Source organism: Rissa tridactyla, chromosome 6 (assembly GCF_028500815.1).
Source record: "Rissa tridactyla isolate bRisTri1 chromosome 6, bRisTri1.patW.cur.20221130, whole genome shotgun sequence".
In the NCBI taxonomy this organism is placed as follows: domain Eukaryota; kingdom Metazoa; phylum Chordata; class Aves; order Charadriiformes; family Laridae; genus Rissa; species Rissa tridactyla.
This window is the reverse complement of record NC_071471.1, coordinates 9,639,925-9,662,881: the sequence shown is the minus strand read 5'-3', so window position 1 is coordinate 9,662,881 and position 22,957 is coordinate 9,639,925. Positions and strand designations below refer to the sequence as shown.

The 22,957-nt window shown below is 40.8% G+C and overlaps 1 protein-coding gene across 3 annotated transcripts; it reads left to right on the top strand.

Annotated features, from left to right (window-relative positions):
- The first annotated feature begins 750 nt into the window (after positions 1-750).
- Positions 751-20,973, top strand: LOC128911196 (lysosomal amino acid transporter 1 homolog). 3 transcript variants are annotated; one of them, XR_008467029.1, is made up of 10 exons: positions 751-964; positions 3,406-3,529; positions 4,953-5,298; positions 6,550-6,679; positions 7,787-7,874; positions 9,695-9,819; positions 10,716-10,811; positions 11,753-11,938; positions 17,974-19,656; positions 20,634-20,967. XR_008467029.1 is itself a non-coding variant. In XM_054205596.1 (9 exons), the coding sequence occupies exons 3-9, from the start codon at positions 4,961-4,963 to the stop codon at positions 18,073-18,075; spliced, it is 1,065 nt and encodes a 354-aa protein (XP_054061571.1). In that variant the 5' UTR covers positions 751-964; positions 3,406-3,529; positions 4,953-4,960; the 3' UTR covers positions 18,076-20,037. The 3 variants fall into 3 exon arrangements, 1 of the variants encoding a protein (XP_054061571.1); XR_008467030.1 differs by lacking the exon at positions 11,753-11,938 and having other exon boundaries at positions 20,634-20,973; XM_054205596.1 differs by lacking the exon at positions 20,634-20,967 and having other exon boundaries at positions 17,974-20,037.
- The last annotated feature ends 1,984 nt before the right edge of the window (positions 20,974-22,957 follow it).

Below are 22,957 nucleotides of genomic sequence, written 5' to 3'. Positions count from 1 at the left end.
GTGAGGACAGGCTGAGAGAGTTGGGGTTGTTCAGCCTGGAGATGAGAAGGCTCCGGGGAGACCTTAGAGCCCCTTCCAGTCCCTAAAGGGGCTACAGGAGAGCTGGGGAGGGACTCTGGATCAGGGAGTGGAGCCATAGGACGAGGGTGAACGGTTTCAAACTGAAAGAGCGGAGATTTAGATACTGGGAAGAAATTCTTGACTGTGGGGGTGGTGAGCCCCTGGCCCAGGTTGCCCAGAGAAGCTGTGGCTGCCCCATCCCTGGAGGTGTTCAAGGCCAGGCTGGATGGGGCTTGGAGCAACCTGGTCTGGTGGGAGGTGTCCCTGCCCATGGCAGGGGGGTGGAACTGGATGGTCTGTAAGGTCCCTTCCAACCCAAACCATCTGTGATTCGATGATAAAAGAGAGGTAGCACCACTGATATAACTGCCTAGGTCTTAAAAAAAACATGTTTGTTTGCACCCTGTCAGCATAAGCACGGCTCCAGCACCTTTGCCTGCAGGGGGCTGTGCTAGCCGCCCCCCCGCCAGGCACAACGAACATCGCCGCGCTCTGCAGCCACAGCCGGCCCGCGGGCCTTCGCTCCCTGGGACTCGGAGCACTGCTGCCTCCTCCAGCCTCACCTTCCTCACACCAACCCGACCCCTGATCCCTCTTCCCCGGCGCGGGGCGGGAGGCGGCTCCGCAACGCGGCCCGCCCGGCCTGAGGGCCGGCACCGCCGCCCGCCCGCCCGCAGAGGGCGCCCGGGCCCCGCCGCTGGAGCGGCTCATGGCGGCGCCGGGGGAAGGGGAGGAGCGGCGGTGCTTCCCGGCCCTCTGCCTGCCATCTCCCCGCCGCCGGCCGGTCAGCTGCTGGAGCGTAACCCCCTCCCTCTCCTCAGGGTCTTCCTCCGGCGGCGGCGCGGGGAGCGGCGTGCGGCGGCGGGCCCGGCCGGACCCCCGGAGCAGCAGCAGCTCTCGCCAGGTCGGTGCTTGCACCTCCCCGGACAGGCCCGCCATGGTCTGCCGGGGCCGAGCCCCAGCCCCCTCCGTGTCCAGCACGGAACCGCAGCCACTGCCCTTTCTGAAAACCGTTCTTCATTATGATTCCTTTAATGTTGCCTCCTCCTCCGGTGACCCAGCCGAGGTGCGGGGGCACAGCCCCGCCGGGGCCTGCTGAAGGCCGTGAGCTGCTGCCGCCTCCCGGACCCCCCATTCCCGGCTTCGGGGCTGTGGTGCCCGCGGGACTCCTGAGGAAAAGGCGCTTCCTGATGGGGTTTCTTAAATAAGCTGAGTTGGAAGCGGTCTGTGAGAACTGGGGTTGGTTTCTAGGGGTTTCATGCTTTATCATCAGCTCTGAAGAGGCAGCATTCGCCATCAGGATCATGTAAAAAATGTGTTTACAGAACAGCTGTAGACAAAATACAATTCCCAGTATTAACCCAGTCAGTGTTTGAAGAAGCCCTGAATCACTCCTCAGTTTAGGTCCATTTTTCCTTTTCCCCAGGAGTAATTAAATTATGAATACCGTACAACCGAACATCCTTTTGGATTTCAAGCTGCTATTAGCTGCTCTTTAGAGAACTTGCAAATCTGCCAAACACACATATCTGACATCTTTACACATTACTAGCAGTGTCTCGTTATTTGACATCCAGGAACACGCAGCAGCCAGAACACATGGATGTGCACAGCAGCGTGGCACTTGGGGAGGCAGAGAATCTGTGATGAGTCTCCCAAGTTCCAGGGAAAGCTTGCTTTTCCTCGTCTGTGCTGTGGAGCTATCCTTAATGGAGTAGATTTCATTTTCAAACCATTGACTATTTCTGTTTGCACGTCTTTTCTCCAGAATAAGGGATTAAAATAAGAAAAAAGAGTCTCCGAACAGGAGTCTCAAGCTACTGCTTCCTTATTACTAAATATCTTACACTATAATAGTTTTACTAGTCCAACACTAAACCTTTGCAGAAAGGTACAATGACAAGGTTCCAAGTTAACTGTTCTGTGAAAATAATAGCTTTACTGTAACTTTCCCAAATGGTAGTAACTAGTGTTTGGGCAGTAATCTAAGAAAGAATATGAGGTTACAGGCAAGGAATTGTTATAGGAACATAAATCACCTTTTAATATTATTTTCTTTTCTCCTGATTGGCAACTTAAATACTGCAGGAAGAAAAGAAACGTCGTGGCAGTCTCCTTATCCCGTTTTCAGGTGCAAAGCATTTAATGCAACAAAAGAAAAGGTTTTTTTTAAATGTTGAGGAACAATTCAATTCTCTTTGCAAGACTATATATATTGGGTGAGGGAATCATCTGTATTGATCTAGCTCAAACTTTTGAGCTGAAAATGTAGTTATGAAATACTTCGGTGTAAGAAGACATAGCTTATTTGGTGCAAGGTATATGTTAATATGGTGCAGCCAGTCCAGGTGTGAAAATAACTGAAGATCACTGACACCATTGCCTTTTGCTTCCCAGCAATGGCAGGAGGAGTTTGGGTTTTGTGTCCGATACATTTAGTTCATGGCATCCAGTTGTTCTAGCTGCTGGTGGGGTTGCTGTTTTTTGTGATCGGGCTATTACTGGGATGGAGTATTTTGGTGGGGATTCAAGAAAAATAGCAATTATTGTAAGATTAAAAATATGGTCACAAATACTGGCAACACGAACATTATTTTGCTGCATAAATGTTAAGTAATAACAACCCAAGAATATCCACATGCTTTAAATGTGTTAAGCGTGTTGCGTGGCAGGAGGCCAAAGCTCAAGTCTTCAGTCATCTGGGAAGTGTAAGTGGCCTGTCTAATTCCTACCACTTTTTAAGCTGTTTGGTTTTCTGTAATAGCTGCAGGGTTTTGGAGCAGGGTACAACATAAGATCAGGTGGCTGAGGCTGACTTGCCTTGTTTAGACTTGCTACCACATAGTCCTTGATCTTATAAGAGAACTTTTGCATGTGTGAGTCCAACTGCAGTTATGATATTCATACATGGTTTTAAATACCATGTTAAACTTAATTTTTCAGACGTGGTTTTAAAATACCATGTTCAATTTTTTTTTTTTTTTTTTTTACAGCTGACATATTTTGCTTATTTTGGGATGAAGCTTAATAAAATGTATAAGGTTTTTGTTACAATGTTAACGAACACCTGAAAGTTCATGCCTAAAAGCTACCTAAGTAGTATGTGTGCTTTGATGTTTCTCCCTTTTTAGTGCGTGGTAAAACCCTATTCAGCTGCAGAGTACCAAAATGGGAAAGCTTACTTGAAACATTACTCACAACTTTTTTTTTAACTTTAAAAATTATTTTCAAAGATGGCTATGAATTCTAATAACTTTACTAGTATAAGCTGAATAGATCTAATAGGCTAAGGTCAATTCACAGTGTATGAATACATGTTCTTTTTTTATTGTTTAATTGGTTTAGGTCCAATGATGACAGTTCTCTTCAGAGGCAGCCGGTTTCTACAGAAAACTTGGTCCAGCATTTAACACCACAGATACCTGAAGTCTCATGAAAAGAAAAAGGAGGTTTCTCGATGACTAGCAAAGTGAGTCCTAACTTTATAGTGAATGATCCTCTGTGAAAACCCACCTTGTCAAACTTCATCAAGATTCAAAAGTAGTTTGATGTATAATGAAGGTTGCTCCAACCAGTTGGAAGGATATGCTGCCAGCCGTTCCGAGCCCTGTCCCCATGTGTGTGGCTTGAAGAACATCAAAAATGCCAGCCACAAACATCAGGCCTTTGGGCCTGTGAGATAGTAAATAACTTTATTCACTTCTAGAGGGATGCTGTTACACCTCACTATCACTTCTTCCAGTTTTCTGAATTTGCTGTGCATCTGAGATGTTCCAAATGGTCTTAGAAATTTTCACCATCTTTTCTGTTACTGGTTCTACATTCTGGCTTTAAATACTAAACGGGTGAACCTACAAGTATAGTACTTACTTTTTTGTTGTTTTTTTTTTTTTTTAAACAGTGTATTTGCTCTGGCTTTTTTCCTTAATAGCTTGTTGATTTAAAACTCTGTACGAGGAATTATTAGTCTTCAGGGGACTTAAGTTATCATCCGAATGAGTGGGAAATCAGCTCGTTTTTGTCAGCAGGAAGTTTCAAGGAATAGAACTAGATAATTCTGCATTTTTGTTTGAATTTTCTTCAATTTTGTAATGGTTACCCTTCTAAGTAAATATTAAAATTTCAAATAGGATGGATATATCAGCAGAAACAAAAAATATCCAGAATTTTAATAATTGGCTACAAGAAAATATTTTTAAAGCTCAAACATAACTCTCCCTTGCTTCAAAATTTAAGCTATATTGTACTATTGTGTTTCATTCTGGGGATTTTGGGGGCAGGCATATCCTACGTAAGAAACTTTCTGCAAGTTCCTTATGCTGTCCATCTTTGCTCTGGAGTGTTAAGTAACGCAAACTGTTTCACACTACGTTGAATCACTCATTAGCCTGATGAGCTATCTAGATCAAGTAGACCTTACAGCTGTTTGGGGATCTGAGTCATAAGTGACTTCTTTTTCATAACATTGTCCTGATATTAGTTGTATAGAAAGCAACATTATGTTTATGTTTTGACAGTGTGAGTAGAGTGTTCAGCATCCAGGCTAGTACTATTAAAGAAAGTACTGTGACTTTATTGGCATAATGTTGAACATGAAAATCAGGGTTTTGGTCTTAAGTGCAAATTATTTGGTTTACTTTACCCTGTGGCAGATTGCTGGCACCTCAGTGTAACTAGCAGTCTGTGTCTAACACAACCTCAGATTAAAATGCTAAAGTGATATAAATCTAGAGTGTTGTATATTTGTCAAGAGCTAATGAATGCGGCGGACCACAAAGTATTTTTCTTTCTTGGAAGTCCAACTTCTCTTCTGCAAGCAATAAATATAAGCAAGCATTGTACATTTAATGTCTTATTCACACTGGCTATATTTCTTTCTTTGAATTTGGCAGGTTCGTTTATGAGATTGGAAATAACTGTGATATCAAGCATCCGTCTGGATGCAGAGGTCTTTTCACAGAGGATATTCAGCATTGGTAAACGGATTTGTGGATTTGCATGGGGTAAAAATGGAGGCAGAAATAAACTTCTGAAATCGAATCTTGGTCCAGGAATGATGACTTCTCGGCTGTATACACATGCTTTCAATATCTCCCCAATAGAGAATAGGAGATTGTGCATAAATGGAACACCATGGATTTGGCATCTCCTAGAAGAATGTGTCGAGAATGCGTGGGAGTATTGGAGCGTTGTCATAGGACTGATTTCCATTGTCTGTTTTCTGTTTGCTGCACTACCGTAAGTTTAAAGTCTTAAGCAGTCCTCAGATTGAAACATGAGTAATCTTGCCTGAAGCCTTTTTCAAAAGCTGCCTTTTTTTTTTATTTTATCTTGGATATGTTTCTCTATCTGCATAATACAGATATAATATGCCAGAGAAGCATGTTGTTCATGTTTGCAACAATATTTAGTGGTTGACAAATGAGCTTGATGTACTGTTCTGTTGTACTGACTTGACACTAATCTCTGCCACTTAGAGCAAATGAGAATAAATCACCTCTTCTCTCTTATCTTCTCCACCCTGAGATGTGTGTGCACACGCAGGCACACTTGCAGCAGAAGCTGGCTCAGTGTTTATTTAAACCACATGCTTTGTCGCCAGTACTGTTGTGCTGGCTCCTGCCAATGAAATTTGGATTGAGAAAAGGTCAGAAGCAGCACATGAGTTAGCACTTCGCTAGTGCTAAATCAGTTGCTGTTTGGTCGCTGGCACTGGGTTCAGGTTTCAAATATGTAGGTAGGAGATGACAAAGGAAAAGTAGAAATGCTCCCAGCAGGTGAAAATGCTTGAAACAAAATGGGATTGACTCCAAAGTCTGTCCCCATAAGGGGATATAATTTACTGAACTAGTAAAAGGGCTATGGAAATCAAGCAAAATAAAACCACCCTTAGTAAGCTGTTGAGCTTCAGAAATATTAGTTGAAATATTAGTTGTAAGGGGGCTTTACATTAAAACTGTCATGTTAGTGAGCATGGAATTCATCAAGATATGTCCAATGGACTCACGTTTGGGATTGCTTCGTAGTCCCTATTGTGAATCTGAATAAAAATTCTCCAATTTAGAGGCATAAGTGTAGTTGTCAACTCTTTTAGAAGCTTTGTTACATCTTAGCCCTTCTATGTTAAGTAACAGTGTTTTTCTTATTTCAGTATTTTAAAAGCTGGTATTTACAGCAGATGAATATAAAACGCTTATGGCATAGTTCTGGTGTCCAGAAAATGGTTATTTCAGTGCAGGCCACAAAAAAGGAGCACATACAAGCAGTAATGAGGTTGTGATTTGAGCCTTTTGTTATGCTAGAGTAAGACATGGCGAGCTATAGTGATACTGAGTTCTTCTTCAAAAGGTAAGTGGAGTATTGCTGCGATAGGTCTCTTGTGGTTAGAGTTTTAATCTTTCTTTATTCAGATTTTGAAAAATGTACTTTTGAACTTATTAAATGTTTTTGCTTACACTATTTTACAATTACTTCTGGAATTTGTGCCAGTCAAATTTACATTGCCTGTCAGAATGGAAGAGTGGATCAAGCACTGTCTTTGGGCTTTCTGCTGTGTTGGATAGCTGGAGATCTTACAAATTTCATAGGCTGCTATTTAACAAATCAACTGCCAATTCAGGTAATCTGTCAATACTCCTACTTCTTGATTTATTCTTTTCAAACAGTCTCTTTAAACTGTAGGATAACTTAATATTGCACAGTCAAGTATGTACTGGGAAAGGAAATGTTTTTGTATTCTGTTCACTGATCTACCATCCATAAAGTAAGTCATAACTTCCCAAATACATACATTGATGCTGTTATGTGTTATAGAAACCATTTCACACTTGTAATTAACATTTGGAAAGACTTACTGGGTGTTACTCAATGATGAATGAAGTGAGGAATTTTCAGTTAAGCTTCAGCTTCAAAGTGAGCTTGCAGAACAAATAGGGCTGGAAGGAAGTTGTGTTGTTTAGCTTGTAATAAATCAAGAAGTTTTGGGGTTCCTACTCTCGAAACTTGCCTTTTTTTTTTTTTTTTTAGGAAAACTGTTTATTAGCAAAGAAATACTAGTTCAAAGTTGTTAATCTGACTAATTTGAAAAATGTATTTTCTTTGTTAAGGCAAGGGTTTCTTTGAAAGAAACAGTAGCTGTCAGCGATTAATTGTGTCTGAAACTTTCTTACCTGCTGTGTTTATTTTTTATTCTTAATTAAAAGAGAAAGAGGTATGTGACAGCCACCTGCAGAAGTCTTCACAAGCTGGAGATGGACCCCAAGGGTGGACAGAGTTCTCTTCTCTTTTACAACTTAAAGTGTGGCACTAACCATTTCATCTCCCCGTTATGAAAAGGGGAAGAAAGAATGACATTTTTGTCTTATTGAAGGAAGAAGCACTGAGTTAGATCAGTAGCTTCCGAAGTGCTGGAAAACTAGGTGGATGGAGCAGACTTAAGCTTCTGGGCAAGAAGGACTTATCAGTCTGCCCAGGTAGGAATTTTTGCTGTGCATCCTGGAAAATGACCAGCTATTGCGATTGTGTCAGCAAGTCCCTGTTGCATAAGGTTTACACTGCATTCATCTGCAGCAGCCTAACTTGTTTTGTGCTGGAAATGCTTTTTTTTTTTTTTGGCAGTGCTTTGGTATTTGTCATTCACATTATGACTATGAAGGAAAATTTCCATGCAGTTAAGGTATTTTGAATTATGTGTATACTGAACAAGCAAATGTATCTTCTCTTTCAGATTGTCACTGCCATTTTTTATGTTAACATGGATATAATTATGATTTCACAATTTGTCTACTATAAGCTCAAGAAGCAGATGACAAAACGTAAGGTGTTTCAAAAATTAAAATGTTCTCCGTAATGTAGCACACTCTTTACCTTGATGTTTTCTACAGTGTTTAAGTAAAGTTTTTTCAGAGGGATTAAAAAATAGAGTGCACAAATTCTGTTTGAAGTTGTTAGGCCTATTACTTTCTTTTCTCGGGCTTTTGTGAAAATCCTCTCCCCTCCTTTCCCCTCTCTCCTCACCCTTTCTGCTTTTCTCTTTTCTTACCCACACAATATCTGTAAATATTTTCCATGCAGTACTTTCTGTTTATATAGACATAAAAAATACAGTAGTTTTGTGGAAACTGGTTCCATGTTTTAACTTACTGCATGGTTTTACTGTCTACTTACAGCTATCTAAATATATGTATAAGTTGAAAGCAAGCATTATTTCTTTGTGTGGTTCAGTTAGTTTCCTCCATGTTGATTGAAACGGGACTTTATTTGCTTATAGCATAAAATATCTTGACAACTTCATGTCTTCCGTTTCAATACATATAGTTAAAAAACATATTAAAAGGGAATGAAATTACTTGAGTTGTGCTTCATAAAATCCTGGCAGTAGTTGTAGTATTCAGCCTACCAAGGGACTACTGTTTTGACTGAAATGGAAGACAGAAAGCTCTGTTCACATTGTATCAAATCAAAAACATTAACTCATCAATCTTAAAAAAAAAAAAAAAAAAGAAAGTATCAAAGAAAATCCATGGTACAGCAGAGGTAGCAAAAAGCTGAAGTAAAACAGATGCCTGCCCAGCAAACTAAATAGGGATAAAGCAGATTCATTCAATATGGAACTGATAATAAACCTGGAGATAGGTCAATACTGAAGATACTTCCTTCCTGCAGCCTACTCTTGAAAACAAACACAGGCTTTTGTACATTTTAGCTGCCAGTGCCTGTTCCAGCTCAGTGGTTTGCATAGCTGCAGAGGGAGGCACGGCACTGAGAATAAAGCTGTTAAAAGAGGGCTTTTCAATACCCAGGTCTGGAGCAGTTACCATAGACAAGTTGGTCAGTGTTACATCTCAAAGTGCGGCCTGTGGAACATCACTACTAAGTCTGTCTTCTTTAGACTATAGGTCTTTAGAACAGGCTTGCTAATGCTGTAGAGCAATTTGTTCCACTGGTAACAAAGACTGCAGGACTTTGCCAGCATCTTCTAGATACAGAAGGTAGTGCAGCTCCAGGGTTCTGTAGGACTGTCTGCCATTTTCAAGTTGTCTTGTAGGTGTCTATGGAGACTTGCTAGATGGAGTCTTTGAATATGTCAGTCTCAGTAAGGCTTGATATTTAGCCAACCATGGCCATGGAGACTGGTCCAGCAGAGCACTTAGATAACATATTTATCTTAAAGATATTTTTGTTAATTTAAATGTCAAATATCCTTGCTTTTGCAGCTTTTACTCAAGATGTGCTGAAAGAGGCTGTTACATTCTATTCTACTGAGCAGTTTCCTGTTTATCAGCTGTTATTTAATAGTAAACTATTAGGAGTTAATATAAGAGATAAGTTGAGTATGAAAATTTTCTTTTCTTGGTAGCAATGCCCATTTAAGGAGTTCCCCTCCTGTTCCTGCACTGCTGCCCTCACTTGTTGACACACCACCAGGTGGGCTCCATGCCCACCCCTGCTCACTGTCATAGTGAACAGGGGTGGGCACGAAGCCCAGAAGAAAAAGGTGGACTTGCATTGCTGCCAAGAAAATCATACATGAAATTGTACCTTCAAATTTACATATCTATACTGCAAACAAAAAGTAACCTTAAATCAACAGCAGATGTTATTTTTCAGCTAATTTGTTTGTGTGTCATTCTAGGCAGCAAAAGCCTGAAGAATTTCTGTGTAACCTGGATCATCGTGTGTACAGCGCTGGGTGTTATTTTACCCTGTCAGCTGTTACTAAGAAACCAAGACCAGAGTACAGTAATCGAAAGGAGTAATGTAAGTTCTTACCTGCTTCCTTTCCAAAAAAATCTCACCCAAGAGTATCTTGAAAAGTTTGTGTACTCTGAGCTTTAAAGAAATTTGGATGACGTTTTTAACAATGATTTAGAAATCAGAAATGTCGCACTATGTGGATATTTTAACTATGGACCGTACATCCTGAAATAAAGAAGTTATAAAATTACTTCTTTGAGCAGCTTCCTGTGTTTTGGGCTTATTCTGCCCCTTGGGTCATTAGGATGTGCTGCCCTGTGAAATAACGTGTACATGTTGTGTTTCTGCTTGCGTTAAGTACTGTAGGCATCCATGTAGAGACTACACAGTCACAGGTGAAATCAATAAAGGTGGAAAATTACAATTGTACCTGCTGCTGCTGTCATTTCAGCGGGAACATTCGCAGGCTATTCCAGCAATTTTAAGGCCTTCATACTAATGCCAGTAAAATAATTGTAATCCAGCAACATTGCCCAGCAGGGAAGCAGCTTATTTTCAAAACACAGCTAGAGTGAGAAAACTAACAACTCTTAAACTGTGAAAAATGAGTATTTTGCTTTCTCCAGACAGGATGATTCATTTTTTTAGTGGCCCTAGCTACATTTCTTAGTTTTGGTTTGAATTAGTGTGCCCAGGCTTTTTTAGCAGGAGGACTGGCTTAGTGTCGTATCCTAAAGCCCAGCACTAGTTTTGATCTCAGTCATGGCCATGACGCAGCAGAGTGCATTGTTGTGAGATAAAGATTAAACCCTTTTTAGCCCTCTTTGGTCATTTGAAAAGCAGCACTGAACTGCTTTGAAAAGAATTCTGTCCAGAAAATCAGCCACTGGACTCTCAGTTTAATCCCCTGAAATGCCTGAAAACATTCTTGCCAAAATGTATGTACCTTTCTTTTTCAGAACTCTCTTGATATGATTGAAATGTCAGGCTTCATTTGTGGCTATATATCCTGTGTGTTTTACTTGGGAAGTAGATTTCCTCAGCTTTATAAAAATGTAAGTAGGTTTTTGGCTAAGTATACTTGTATAAAATACTCTCCGTTGCTTAAAATGTTGGATTCTCCCTAACAGTGAACCCTCTTGAACTTGAAAGCCTACTTTGCTTTTGTGACTTTCTAAAGTGGTAAAGAAAAAAAATGTTGGGCTTTTTTTTCCCCATTCAGAGGAGGATGGTGAGAATTTTAGAAAAACTATGGTCTTTGATGATAGAGGATTGATTGGAAGTGTTTACAGTTGGATTTATCAGCTGTAAGCAGAGACATGCTTTATGTGATTGTTTTCATGAGCAAGTGGTATCTCCCCTTTTCTTTCTCCAAACTGTTCTACATTGAGTAACCAACCATGGGATCAGAAGTTAGAATTAGAGGAAAATTAGTTTAGAATTTTATCCCCTTTTCACAAAGATGCCATTACTGACTCCCCCTCCCCGCCTCTTCACTATCAGTATATTAAAATAGAAAGTCAACACAACAAAAGACCTGAAGGTTTTACATTGTCAATTGTATACAGGCATTTTAATTGATTATGGAAATGATTAGTTCATTTCCAAGCCTATTCGTATCCCCCCTCTACCTTTTCCTTCACAGCTGGAATACCGCAGTGTTTCCAAAAAGGTCTGCTAAACAGACTGGTAGAGCAACAGATTTCTTAAGAACTAAATATCATTTAGAAGCAGATTATCCTTCCTGCTTTGCACTTACATAAAAATTACATTAACCAGAGCGGCTTCTAAGAACTGTTACAATTTCTGCAGTTTTCAGTGATAAGTGCTGAAAGCACTAAGCTCGGAGGATTCAGAGCCCAGGAAGAGATGGACAAGAATGACTGAAAATCTATGGATATGTTATAGTACAAAATGCCAAAAATTATCTATAACTAGCTACTGTCATACATGTTTTCACATTTCTTTGTATTCGTAAAAATTTCTTTGTGTTTAGTTCCGAAGAAGATCAACAGAAGGCACCTCTTACCTGCTGTTTGCATTAGCCATGATGGGAAACTGTACATATGGACTGAGCCTTGTTTTAAAGATGCCAGCTACCGCATCCTTCCGGACCCTGTACTTTTTACACCATCTTCCATGGCTCATTGGGAGCTTTGGAGTTTTGTTTCTAGACATTTTTGTATCCTTTTCCTATTTTAGCTACAGTTTCTCAGGATAGGCTTTTTAATAAGTAGATTAGAAACTGTGGATTTTTTTAAAAAATCAGATATTTTTTTTCTGTGATTCTAACCTGATCGTAAAATCTTCTTTCTGAACAATAACTTGTATGTTTTTTATAATAATATTTCTTCATAAGAATAACAAGTTTATAGAAAATATCTATATTAAAGCTACATTGCACAGGCTTATTTATATCTTGTACCCAATATGTAGTATACTAAAAGCTGGGGATGTGTGTGCACATTGTGCTGTTTTTCTTACGTTTGCTGTCTGATAAATGTAAGAAACCTCCAAAAATCCCAAACAAACAAACAAACCAAAACAAACCCCAAACCTGCTTGTTTTTAAATGCAAATATAGAATTATAGCTTTGAGAATTTGGTTAAATTGTAAGTGTTATTGCAAGATTGCATTAACGTCAGAGACAAACCATGAGGTTTTGGCAAATTTAGTTTCAGAAAATAGTGTTTAGCAAAGAAATGCTGCAGCTACCCTTAACTACATCATTCAGGGCAAAAATCAGACCCTGAGTGCCTTCTGAAAACCAGCCGCTGTGCTCGTTGAGTCATGCGAAGGGCTAACCAACTACACAGTTATCTAGATTAGTATGCCAGTTTCTTGGAAGTCCTGAGCAAACTTGTACCACTGTAATTTTTTTATTCTTATATTCAGGGGACATACATAAGATGCCCGCAGTGTATTGGTTATTGTTAGTCGTGTTCTTTCTAGACTGAGCATTAGCATTTTGTGATTGAGAAATTAAAAGCAAAATGTTTGGAGTAACGTACTTTTGCTTTAGAAGCCTAGTGAACAGTGACACGGTGGTACTTGGTCTTACTGTTAGCTATAGGTTTACAGTCACCTGTCTTGTTACTATAGCTATTTATTTATTTATTTATTCATTATATATTTTCATTTATAAGAGTATAAAAGAGGAGACTTTCTGATTTTCGCTGAAGTAAGAATTTTAGGTTTGTGTCTCAAAACATCTTGCTACTTAGCCCCATGAACTCAAACTGTAAAACAGGATAAAATGAAGAGTGATATCAGGACCATGCTGAAGCATATTGTGTTAATCCGTTCCATATTAAAAGGAAGTTCTTTACCAGATTTACCTGGAACAGTTCCAGAAGTTATGATTCCCAGGCATCAGTCTTGTCTTTCTGATTAAAGTAATTTCATAATCCACTCCAATTAGACTGGCGATGGCACAGCTGACCCTGGCCTTTGGATGGACAGTTAAATTATACTCTCATTCAGAATAGCCATCTGTGTTTTTTGCATCTCCAGCCATGGCGATTTAAGTGGGCAGTTTAGTAAAACATTCTGCATCCTGGGAACACAATACACCACTGCAGTGGTGAGACTGAACTGTGGTTCGTGGCCCGTTTCGAAATACGTCGTAGTTCTATCTTTTATGAGACAATGCAGTTTCCTGTGCACGAGCAGACTGTAGGGTTCAGGGTTGCTAGCCCATATGGCTGGTTTGAGCGCTTGGGTTTTTGTTCCGTGAATGAAGTAGTGACTCTTTCTTCCACCCCCAGCTGGAAATATAAACCACCCAGTATTTATTTACCCAACGCCCCCCCCCCCCGAATTTGATCTTGATGACCCTTACAGTACATTCTGTGCGTATTTGCAGATGCCTTTCTATGATGTACTCTGAAAAGGAACTTTTATATTGGCCACAAACCTCCCCCCCTCTCTGAGCCCTGCCCCAGGATCGCGGTGCCAGTGTGCACATGACATTCATTTCTGGGTTCTGTCTTGATTGGAGCCTGAATCCAATCTTGCTAATAGTCCTCCAGTTCAAATTATATTGAAAACAGATGCTTCCAAATCAGGTTGAGGAGCTTATAGGAATCTAGTCAAGTATATAGCGTTAGCTGAAAATGTATGAAGTATTTGTAATCAAGAGAAAACAAAAGCAGACCTCCTGCTTTGAGAAGCCCTGAAGGTATGGAAGTCAATGCTTTTAGAGAGCTTCATTACTGTCTCTTGCCAAGCAAGAAAGTAAAATATCTAACAAACTGATATGTTATGTTAGACCAGAAAATGAAGAGCAGGATCACCTGGGTTTTGGAAAACAGAAACCAAAAAGTCATAATTTCAGACAGAGATGTTTCATAATTGATCGTTTGTGTAACAGTCTCTGTTTTGAGGAGTAGTTGCAGAAATATCCTAATTCTAGTTGACCTTATTCCTGATAGGGTCCAGCGTTTCATTAGGCGGAAAATAAACTCTCATTTCTCAAGGTCCAAGCAAGGATTAAGAGTTCACTTACTCTGTGTCTGCTGCAGTACTCTTTTGCTTCCATCTGACACGGCTGGCATTGACTATTTTTAGAAACAAATGGACTCCTGATCATAGCTGGAACAGCAGCTCCAGCATTACTTAGTGCAGGATTACACTGGAGTTGTTTCAGCTCAGTTTAACAGTATAACGTGGTCATCCCGTTTCCTTGGTGTCTACAGTTAAAGTTATTTGATTGCGCAATAAGCCATTTATTTTTGATAAATAATAGAAGTGTCCAATTGTTTGTAAAGTATGAATTGTCCTCCTTTTCATTTTAAGAGGACTTTCATGGCGTTACACATCTGAATTATAAATTGGGCATGATTTTCTTTTCCAGTAAATGTTTCCTTCCAACTGCTGCTTTGCAGGTGGTTGGAGTTTCTCAAGAAACCACAAAGCCCAGGCTTTGAATGGGCCTGATAGGGTGCCTTGTCCGTCAGAGATGCTAAGTCTGGATTTGCCTACTGTAGGGATCCATGGTGAACCTTTTTAGAGCTTCATTTTATGTGCATGATTACTTAATGTTTCACTTGAACACAAGGATGCAATACTACATATTTTAAAATCAGTTGATGGCCAGTTCTGGCCTTAGACTTTTAGCAGCAGCCATCGCTAAGTTTCTAAGAGACTGAATCTAGTGCAAGTTCTTCCAGAAAACTTTGTCCTTTTCTGTAAGTCTGCTACCCGCTTTCACCCTGCGTCCTTCCTCACCTGCTCCCACCAAAACCAAACAACTCTGCTTTGTATTTAGTTCAGACAAAGCCCTTTACCAAGATTTTTGCCTTCTTTTTTTATTTGACATCACCCTATTGTCAGAGAACTGTGTTCAGATCCTCTGCGTGTACTTCTTTTCATTAAGGGTAGCCAGGTTGTTACTAGATAGCCAAAGTATATTCAGCAAGAGCCAAGCTGTTGTACGCAGACTCTTCTCTTGTACCTTTTGTGATTTGCAGGGCAACCACTTGGAATCCATTATATGCTCCTACAAAACATCACGCTTTGTAATTTAATTACATTCTGCAAAGAATATAAGTCTGGCCTGACAATTCGGACAGGAGAGTTTCCCAGCCAAACATCCAACTTCTCTGCACTCCTGTAAATACCCATTTTTGTCTTAAAACTGGTTTGTTTTTTGAATTGTCATTAAATTGTTTAATTTAATGAAACAAATTTGATACACTAGCTAAGTGGCTGTCATTAACTTTACTCTAAGAAGTTCGTTTGGTTGTCTTCTCCACTTTGGGCTGTCTCCATCCTTAGGTCTTAAAGTTTCCCCCAGAAAGTCAGACTCGAGCAGCAAGTTAGTTTCTATATAAAGTAGTCTTGGCAGTTCAGTATTTATTTAAAAAACGTGAGCAGCTGAGTACATATGCTACAAAAACATCTTCTGGAAAGACTGTTTGATAAGCTCCACGGAACTTGTGTTTATAATTTATTTCTCCTGAAAAGCTGTGTTGCTGTTGCCAGCTTGGTGGCTAACAGAGATAACGCACAGTGCTGCAGCCCAGGCTTGTCCCAAGCCCACAGTATGATTTCAGCAAATTTGATTCCAAATTCACAGTGTCTTTTTCCACCAGTGCAACTATTAAGATTGGGGAAGCTGCTCAGCTGCTAGTACAGTAAGGCCTATTAAAAAAAAAAAGAAAAAGGCAGGAAATTTAAGTGGTAGCTTTGTATGCTATAAAACTAATTTGCTAAGCTCTAAGAAGAAAGCATTCCCCACATACTACTACAGAAAGGCTGAAAAAGGAGTGCTGACCTGCTGTCTCTGAAGGAAATCCTGTCTAGGCTTTAGTTGGGGGGCCTCAGAGGTGGGATGCTGGAAAGTTTGGGAAGGTGGGATAATTCTTGGGGCTCCGCCTAGGAAGCAGAGAATTTCCTCTCCATTCATCCAGGCCTCCCAGAAAGCTTATTTTTTTCTCTCCTTATTTTTCTAAATAATTACATACATTAGCCTCAAACTTCTCAGAACCCTTGTCTACCAGCCAAGTTATTTCAACTGATCTAAATTGTTTCTCGTAGAAGTCTATATATCAAATTTCCTCCCAGAGAAACTTTCATTTTTTAAATGGGATTTTACGTATAACAGTAGTGGTGATCCAGGGTCTGGGAAAGCTGAACATATATGAGCATACGTTGGACTTTGTAGAAGGTACGTGGGTATACGGGTGGCCACTTGTTTCTACACCACCTACCTTTAAACATGCTTTCATGCGGATCCTTATGTTGGAGGCTTCCTACTTGACCTCATCTACTATACCTGCTTCCACCCATCTCGTGTCCTTCTCAAAACTTTCTTCATCAGAGTTGGATAGCAAGCCATGCTGGGTTTACCATAATCTGCTGCTCAAATCGCTCCGTCTTTTAGAAAAAGGAAAAAAAAAAAGTGTCCAAAGTGAGCAAAAAAAGTCAGAGCCCTAAACCCTGCCGTACAGAGGGTGTTGCCAGTTTGGTGGCTGGTGGTGGTTTGCCTTGGTAAATGGGAGTCTTCTGGTACCTGCTGCTTTGTGTTTCACCTCATTTCCAGATCGATTTACTGCGACTCAGAAGTCTTTATTGTGTAAGATGCGATGCATATTTCTTAGAATAGAATAGAATACATACAGGAAGTGCATAGCTGGATAGGTTTGTATGATACCTTTATATCTTACAATGGTATCTCTGTCAGAAAACAGAGTGGTTTTTATCAAGTTCAGTATTCAAGTATAAAACTCCTCTACCATAAAACTACTCTAGCAAAAATTCTAGAGTAAGAAATCTCTCTCATCCGTTCTAGATGCCCACCCCTGATTTTTTTATTTAAAGGCTATCTATGCTTAAAGTCAATAATTTTGTTTGAGAACTGGAACCATCAAGAAAAAGGACAAGTACATACTTGTTAATTATTTTTAATTAGCAGTATTTCCAATGGTGTGTTTTACAATAGAAATAAATAGTTATGTCTAGTTGCACAATTCTGTGTTGAAGACAATATTAAATATTGAGTCATAGTGTTGTCTGCATGTCAGTGCCTGTAAATATCAAACCGCCTAGAATTTTGCAGGAAATGAGAATTTTGTTTTCTGTTTGGGCCCTGCTGATCTATTGCAAAGGAAGGTTTTTAATGACTTCCCCTCCTTACCAGCATCCACCCTCAGCCCAGCCCGCGGTAGTTAGACCGCTGAGGCTGGAGTAGTACAGGGCAATATGTTTGATTCCACGTTGTTCCTAGATGAGCCTTGTTCTTATTCTGCTTCTGATGAATTTCACCCTTGGGACCCTTGCAAGCGTGAAGATGAAGTAGTAAAGGATATTTTCATGTGTATTTGAGCCATATAACCAAGGGGATCTGAAGTTTTGAGTTAGAATTTTTCTGTATGTTCCCTTTTCTAGTGTTCCAAGTAAAATATGATTAAACTTTTTGCCATAAACAAGTACTGAAAATGAGCGTTAAGTAGGATTTGGAAAAGGTTATATGCTAATGTAGAAAATTCCACAGTCGGGATTAAATAAATGGATAATACTTACACTACAGTGCATGAATTAGACACAGCAAGTTTTAAGCTTTCCTCTGTGGACTGTGGTATTCAGAGTCTGTGCCAGAACTAAATGGATGGCTGCTTTTATTCTGTACAGCTTATTTTGGTTTTAATTGAAAGCAAGTACTGCAAATGCTGCCTCTGTATCCTAGTTAATTACTTCCTTACCCAAAAATAACAGGTGACTGCGCAATTCATTCTGTATCGTCAGCACGAGGCAAGACAATCTGGTGTGGTAGCGCTGGAGGTGGAACCATTGCTGGTGAACGAGGAGACCGCGTAGCGTCGGGCTGGATTCGGCTCCTGGCTTTGTTGGATTTTGCTCTTGGATGACTTTGACAAACAGCTGCTTAGGGACCAAATTTATTACTTCTTTTTTAGTATTTATTTTGTCATTCATTTGTCATTACTTACTTGCAAATGACATGTCAATAATAAGATATTTAATATTTACTGTGTTGTTTCAGGATAGATACAATTTTTTTTTTCTTGATTTCTGCCCCCCCGCCCCCCAGCCGATTGTAGCTGTTTCTCCCCAAAGTGTGATATGGAGTCACAGCAACAGCTGCTGTAGAAATATTTATTTGACATCATGATGCAATGCGTATTGTGGGATGACTATTTATTTTTAGATGAGCATGTACCTCTAGTTAACAGTAGCATGGCTGGTTTAAAAACAATGGATGAGATTATCCCCGTGCCTGAACCCAGCCTGGAGTTATGGGCTGCTCCGTCCAGGTGCGTTGTATGGTAAGATTTGGCCTTTTTATTCATACTCAATCAGAAGGAAAAAGCATCCTCTAATTAAGCAAATTCAGTGCAGAGGACCCGTTATTGATACAAAAGCAGAATCCTGGTGTACGTTGGTGGGAGCCTCATGTACAGCTCATTGCAGAGTGCCACTATGCATTTTATTCTTAAGAGTTAAAGCATTTATACATCAATACCTGTATAATTACTGTATGTCATCATATACCCCATATAATATTTTTGTACAACGTGCATTTTCTTAGCGAGCTTCTGGTTTAGATAAGTACCACAGAGAAAAAAAATCAGAAGCTAAGGAGACCGTACCTTGCAGTTGTGGATTTTTTGCAAAACTCTGTTGTGTTTGAAGAAAACTTCCATGAAATTAGCTCAAAGAATAAACTTCTTGTTAATATTTCATTGAATATGTGTATAATGATTCACTCGTCTATAAATAAGTTTGTGAACAAAAGAGTTGGTTTTTAAAAAAGGTCATTATGAGGATTTTATACATTGGTGAGCTCATCATGGAGCTCCTTCCCTTTGGTTTCAGACTATTAAAGGGACACGATTTAGATGTGGTTTTTAAATAATAAAAACTAATAAAAAATAAATTTATTTTTAAACAATAAAAGAAACTAAGGAGTGCAATTGATCGCATCTAAGTTGCTGCCAAAAGCGCACGCTACAAATGAAGCATTTTTCTCTACGGGCTTTTACAGGCCTTCACGCACCACTGACAAAAGCCCAGAGGGGTGGTTTTGGAGCGGGGGGGGCAGCCTCGTCCCTGCTGCTCTATGTGGAAATTGAGTTTCAGCTTCTCTTGCAGCAGTAACTTACACGAATAACTGAATTTTGTGTTCTTGCTAGAAATGAGCTGGGTCCCATCAAGCAATGACTGCGCGACGGTGGATTCCTTGTCAATGGCATGATGTGCCCTGGCAGGATAAACCCATCCCGGCGGCTCGGGAATACCGGGAATACGGCGCGGCAATCCCCGCCTCGGTGGTGGTGGTTTAGGCAGTGCCACAACAGCTGAGGAAAAGGGATTTGCGAAGTCGTGTTTTGAACAGCCAAGAACTTCCGAAACGTTTCACAGCTCTGCGAGAGGCTGAGGGTTCGTGCAAGACGGTTACTTTATTAGTCTCGGTGTGTACTTAGGGCAAGCATGTTTTCCCTGATTTCTGTAGCAAGTAGAGGGTACTAGAAGTTAACCTTTTGAGTACATAAATTAAAATGCAATTTGTCGTACTCGCAGATTTATATGCTGTACACGCGAGATTATCAAACTCTTGCCTGGCTGGTGATTGAAACCATGACTTGTTACTTTTTAATGCAGTTAGAATTTGTTCTTGCCTCATTTCTTCAAAGATTATTTCCCCTTTTATTGCTATATGTAATCCTATTTTGGGATATCTTTTTATCCCTGTTTCATACCGCTGTTTATTAGAATAGCCAAATATGGGGTGGATGAAGTTACTGTGATTTAATTTGAGGCTTTTCATGGAAAATAATTTAGCTTTTTAATGTGAAGCAATGGTAGTTATTTATTGAGAGTTCACATACGTGTAATATTTAGTATATGGGTTAAATGAATACTTACACTTGAGGAAATGTTATTTCCAGTGAGCTATTTGACTGCAAGAGCTGATCAAATAGATCGTTGTCCTTGCTGTTCCCTATTGCCTATTAGGATGTAAGGTCTCTGCTGCCCCTTTGCTCAGCCCATAATTATTTCCTCAGAACCAGACCCTGCCGTGTCAGAAGAAGGTAGAGCCGTGCCCAGATGTACCAGGTTAGAGACTAAAGGGCAGATCCTGATCACCTCCTTGTTAATCTCAGACAGGAAAACAGGGCATGTAGCTTCTATCACAGCTTTTTGGGAAGCAAAAAGTGTCTTAATCTTCTCGCTTTATGCTAATTCTTCCCTCGTGCTGCATGTAATCCAAGATTAACAGCATTGTTTTCCAATTTTATTTTTTTAACTATCATGGAAATCTCATTAACTAAAGGAAACATCTAATGTCTTCAGGGCTTTATTTTTAAACAAATTAATCAAATAATTTAGCTAACATAGTTCTCCGTCTTCCACAGGAGATTCTTCCAGGAATGGAGTTACTCCTGGCCATTACACGTCGGGTGTGATCACTTGTTTCAATAAGAAAAATATGTACGTGGTTCGCTACTTCTGACTGTCTCTTTGGATTTAAGTTTTTTCTAAATTTGTGCTTATATTCTCACTGACAAAACACGTGTTAATGGTCTAGAGGAAAGAGAGTTTGTTCATCTAGCCAGAAGCGGAGCCCAGCTCCCGCGCCCCGTGCTTGGATGAACGATGGCTGCCACGGGGTAGTGCCACCGTGGGCACAACGGCAAGCCATGGGGATGCACCCAGAGGTGCCTTGGCAGCACAGCGCTTCCTCCTGTGGGTCCAGATCCATCCCCTGAAAGCTCAGTACTGCAGCAAGGGCTGCTCCAAATCCTGGCTCGTTGAGCATTTCCTAGCCATTCTCCCAACAGTTGGGGGTTAATGGGCCCCATCACCACCAGGAGAGGTAAATCCAACCACTGCTGTGGTGCATTTTGAGGAATTTTTAATGGTGGTAGAGATGATTCATGAACATTCATAGCTTGTAGTACTTTGGTGTCCATCCATGTGGATGCTTTGCTAGATGCTGCTGAAAATGTATGGTGTGGAGACAGAGCATTGATTCATATCATGATGAGGGGGGCCACCGTAATGTGCTCGAAACAGCTTTTAAATAATGACTGAGGAGGAATTAAGACCAGTTTAATCTGACTAAATAATACTCCTAGTGATAAACCATTAAAATCAAGTTGACTTTTAGATTCTAGCAATTGTATCAGACAAGGTGATTATGCTCAACATCAGTATTGATAATCATTAAAATAGATTAAACTATCGACTGAGAAATAAGAAATGCTGGTTGACTCTAGCACAAGTGCTGGTTTGACTTTACAGCAGTGCCCCTCCTGCTTCCTGGAACTTCCCGCTGCTACGTGGAGGTTCAGGCGGGTACCAGTTACTGTTCTTCATGAGCACCGTGTGCCTCAAAATTAGCACCTATTCTAACAGCACGTTTTATCTTTAAATGTCCTTGGAGGACACATTGCAGACTTCAGGAAGAAAGCAGCATTGCATCATTTTGTCTGGCTTGCTGGTGGGCCACAGGCTTGTACCCGCTCCTGCTTGGAGCCCAAGCCATTGCTGAAGGACATCTTCCAGGGTCTTAACACACCCAGAGGGAATGGCCCTCACTTGGAAACGAGCCTTTATTTCTCAGCACAACCTCAACGACTCACTTTGCATTGCCTTCAGCAGCAGCCTGAACTTTCTCCTCTTAAAAGAAGCTCTTGTCGATACAGCCCAGAGTGACGTGTACATGAAATGACCCAGTTCTTCTGATGAGGCTGGACAGATGGAGCTGTGTAAGATATTTACTGGAACCACAGCAGGAGCAAAGCTTTAGCGTCTGAGGTGGAGGGGAGATGGACCTGAGGTTGCCTTAAACTCACAGCCCATGAGCCAGGTGTCTCACACAAACTAACACTGTCTCCTTAGGGGACATTGGCTCAGCAGGAGGTAGGACACCGAGCTGAAACTGGTGCTGGTTCGGGCTGGGGACTCCCCCAGGCACCACAGCCCATGGGGCAGAGCACCCGGTGTGGATGGTATGGAGGGGAACGGTGGAGCAGGGTGGTTGGGCAGGGTGACATGGTCCTCCACAGCCCCCCTCCTCCGGGACTGTCCCCTAGCACTGAGGTCATGGTATCTACAGCAAAACCAGACTCTCCAGGACCAGTGGTAAATGAAGATAATGGGAAGGAGGAGAAGAAAGCAAGAAAGGGGGTGTAATGCTGGGGGAGAGGAGAGGGAGGTGTGTGTGAAGGGGAGGAGAAACCACCTAGTCAGAATTGATCTTTTTTTTACCATAAGCAACACTTGCTGCCTGATGGATTGGCCATAACGTGGGAGCTTGATGTTAAAAATATCCTCCTTATCAACAAGAGAAGGTTGTTTTGCAGGTGGGGAGAATGGATGACGCAGAAGAGTTCTTGGGCAGGTTGGAGGAGAAATTGCTCAGTGTTCAAAACGGCTTCTTGGAAATACAGAGTCCTGCTCCAGAACTCTCTGCGAGCAGCCTTTTAGTCGGTACTTTACCCTCCGCCTATTGCTATAATGCAGTCTGGCCGTATTCGGGGTGCCCGGGTGAAGTGTGGCTGCTGGTTTGCTGTGGGGATATTGAACACTCAGTTCTCTGTGCCTTCAATTGCAAAGGGCTTTTTTAAATTGATTACGGGCCTGGCTCAAGTTATTGTATGATCCTGTAAATATAGAGAGAAGATGGGCATTTTATGATGTCTGACTTTCCTACAATATTTTTTTATTAAGTAAA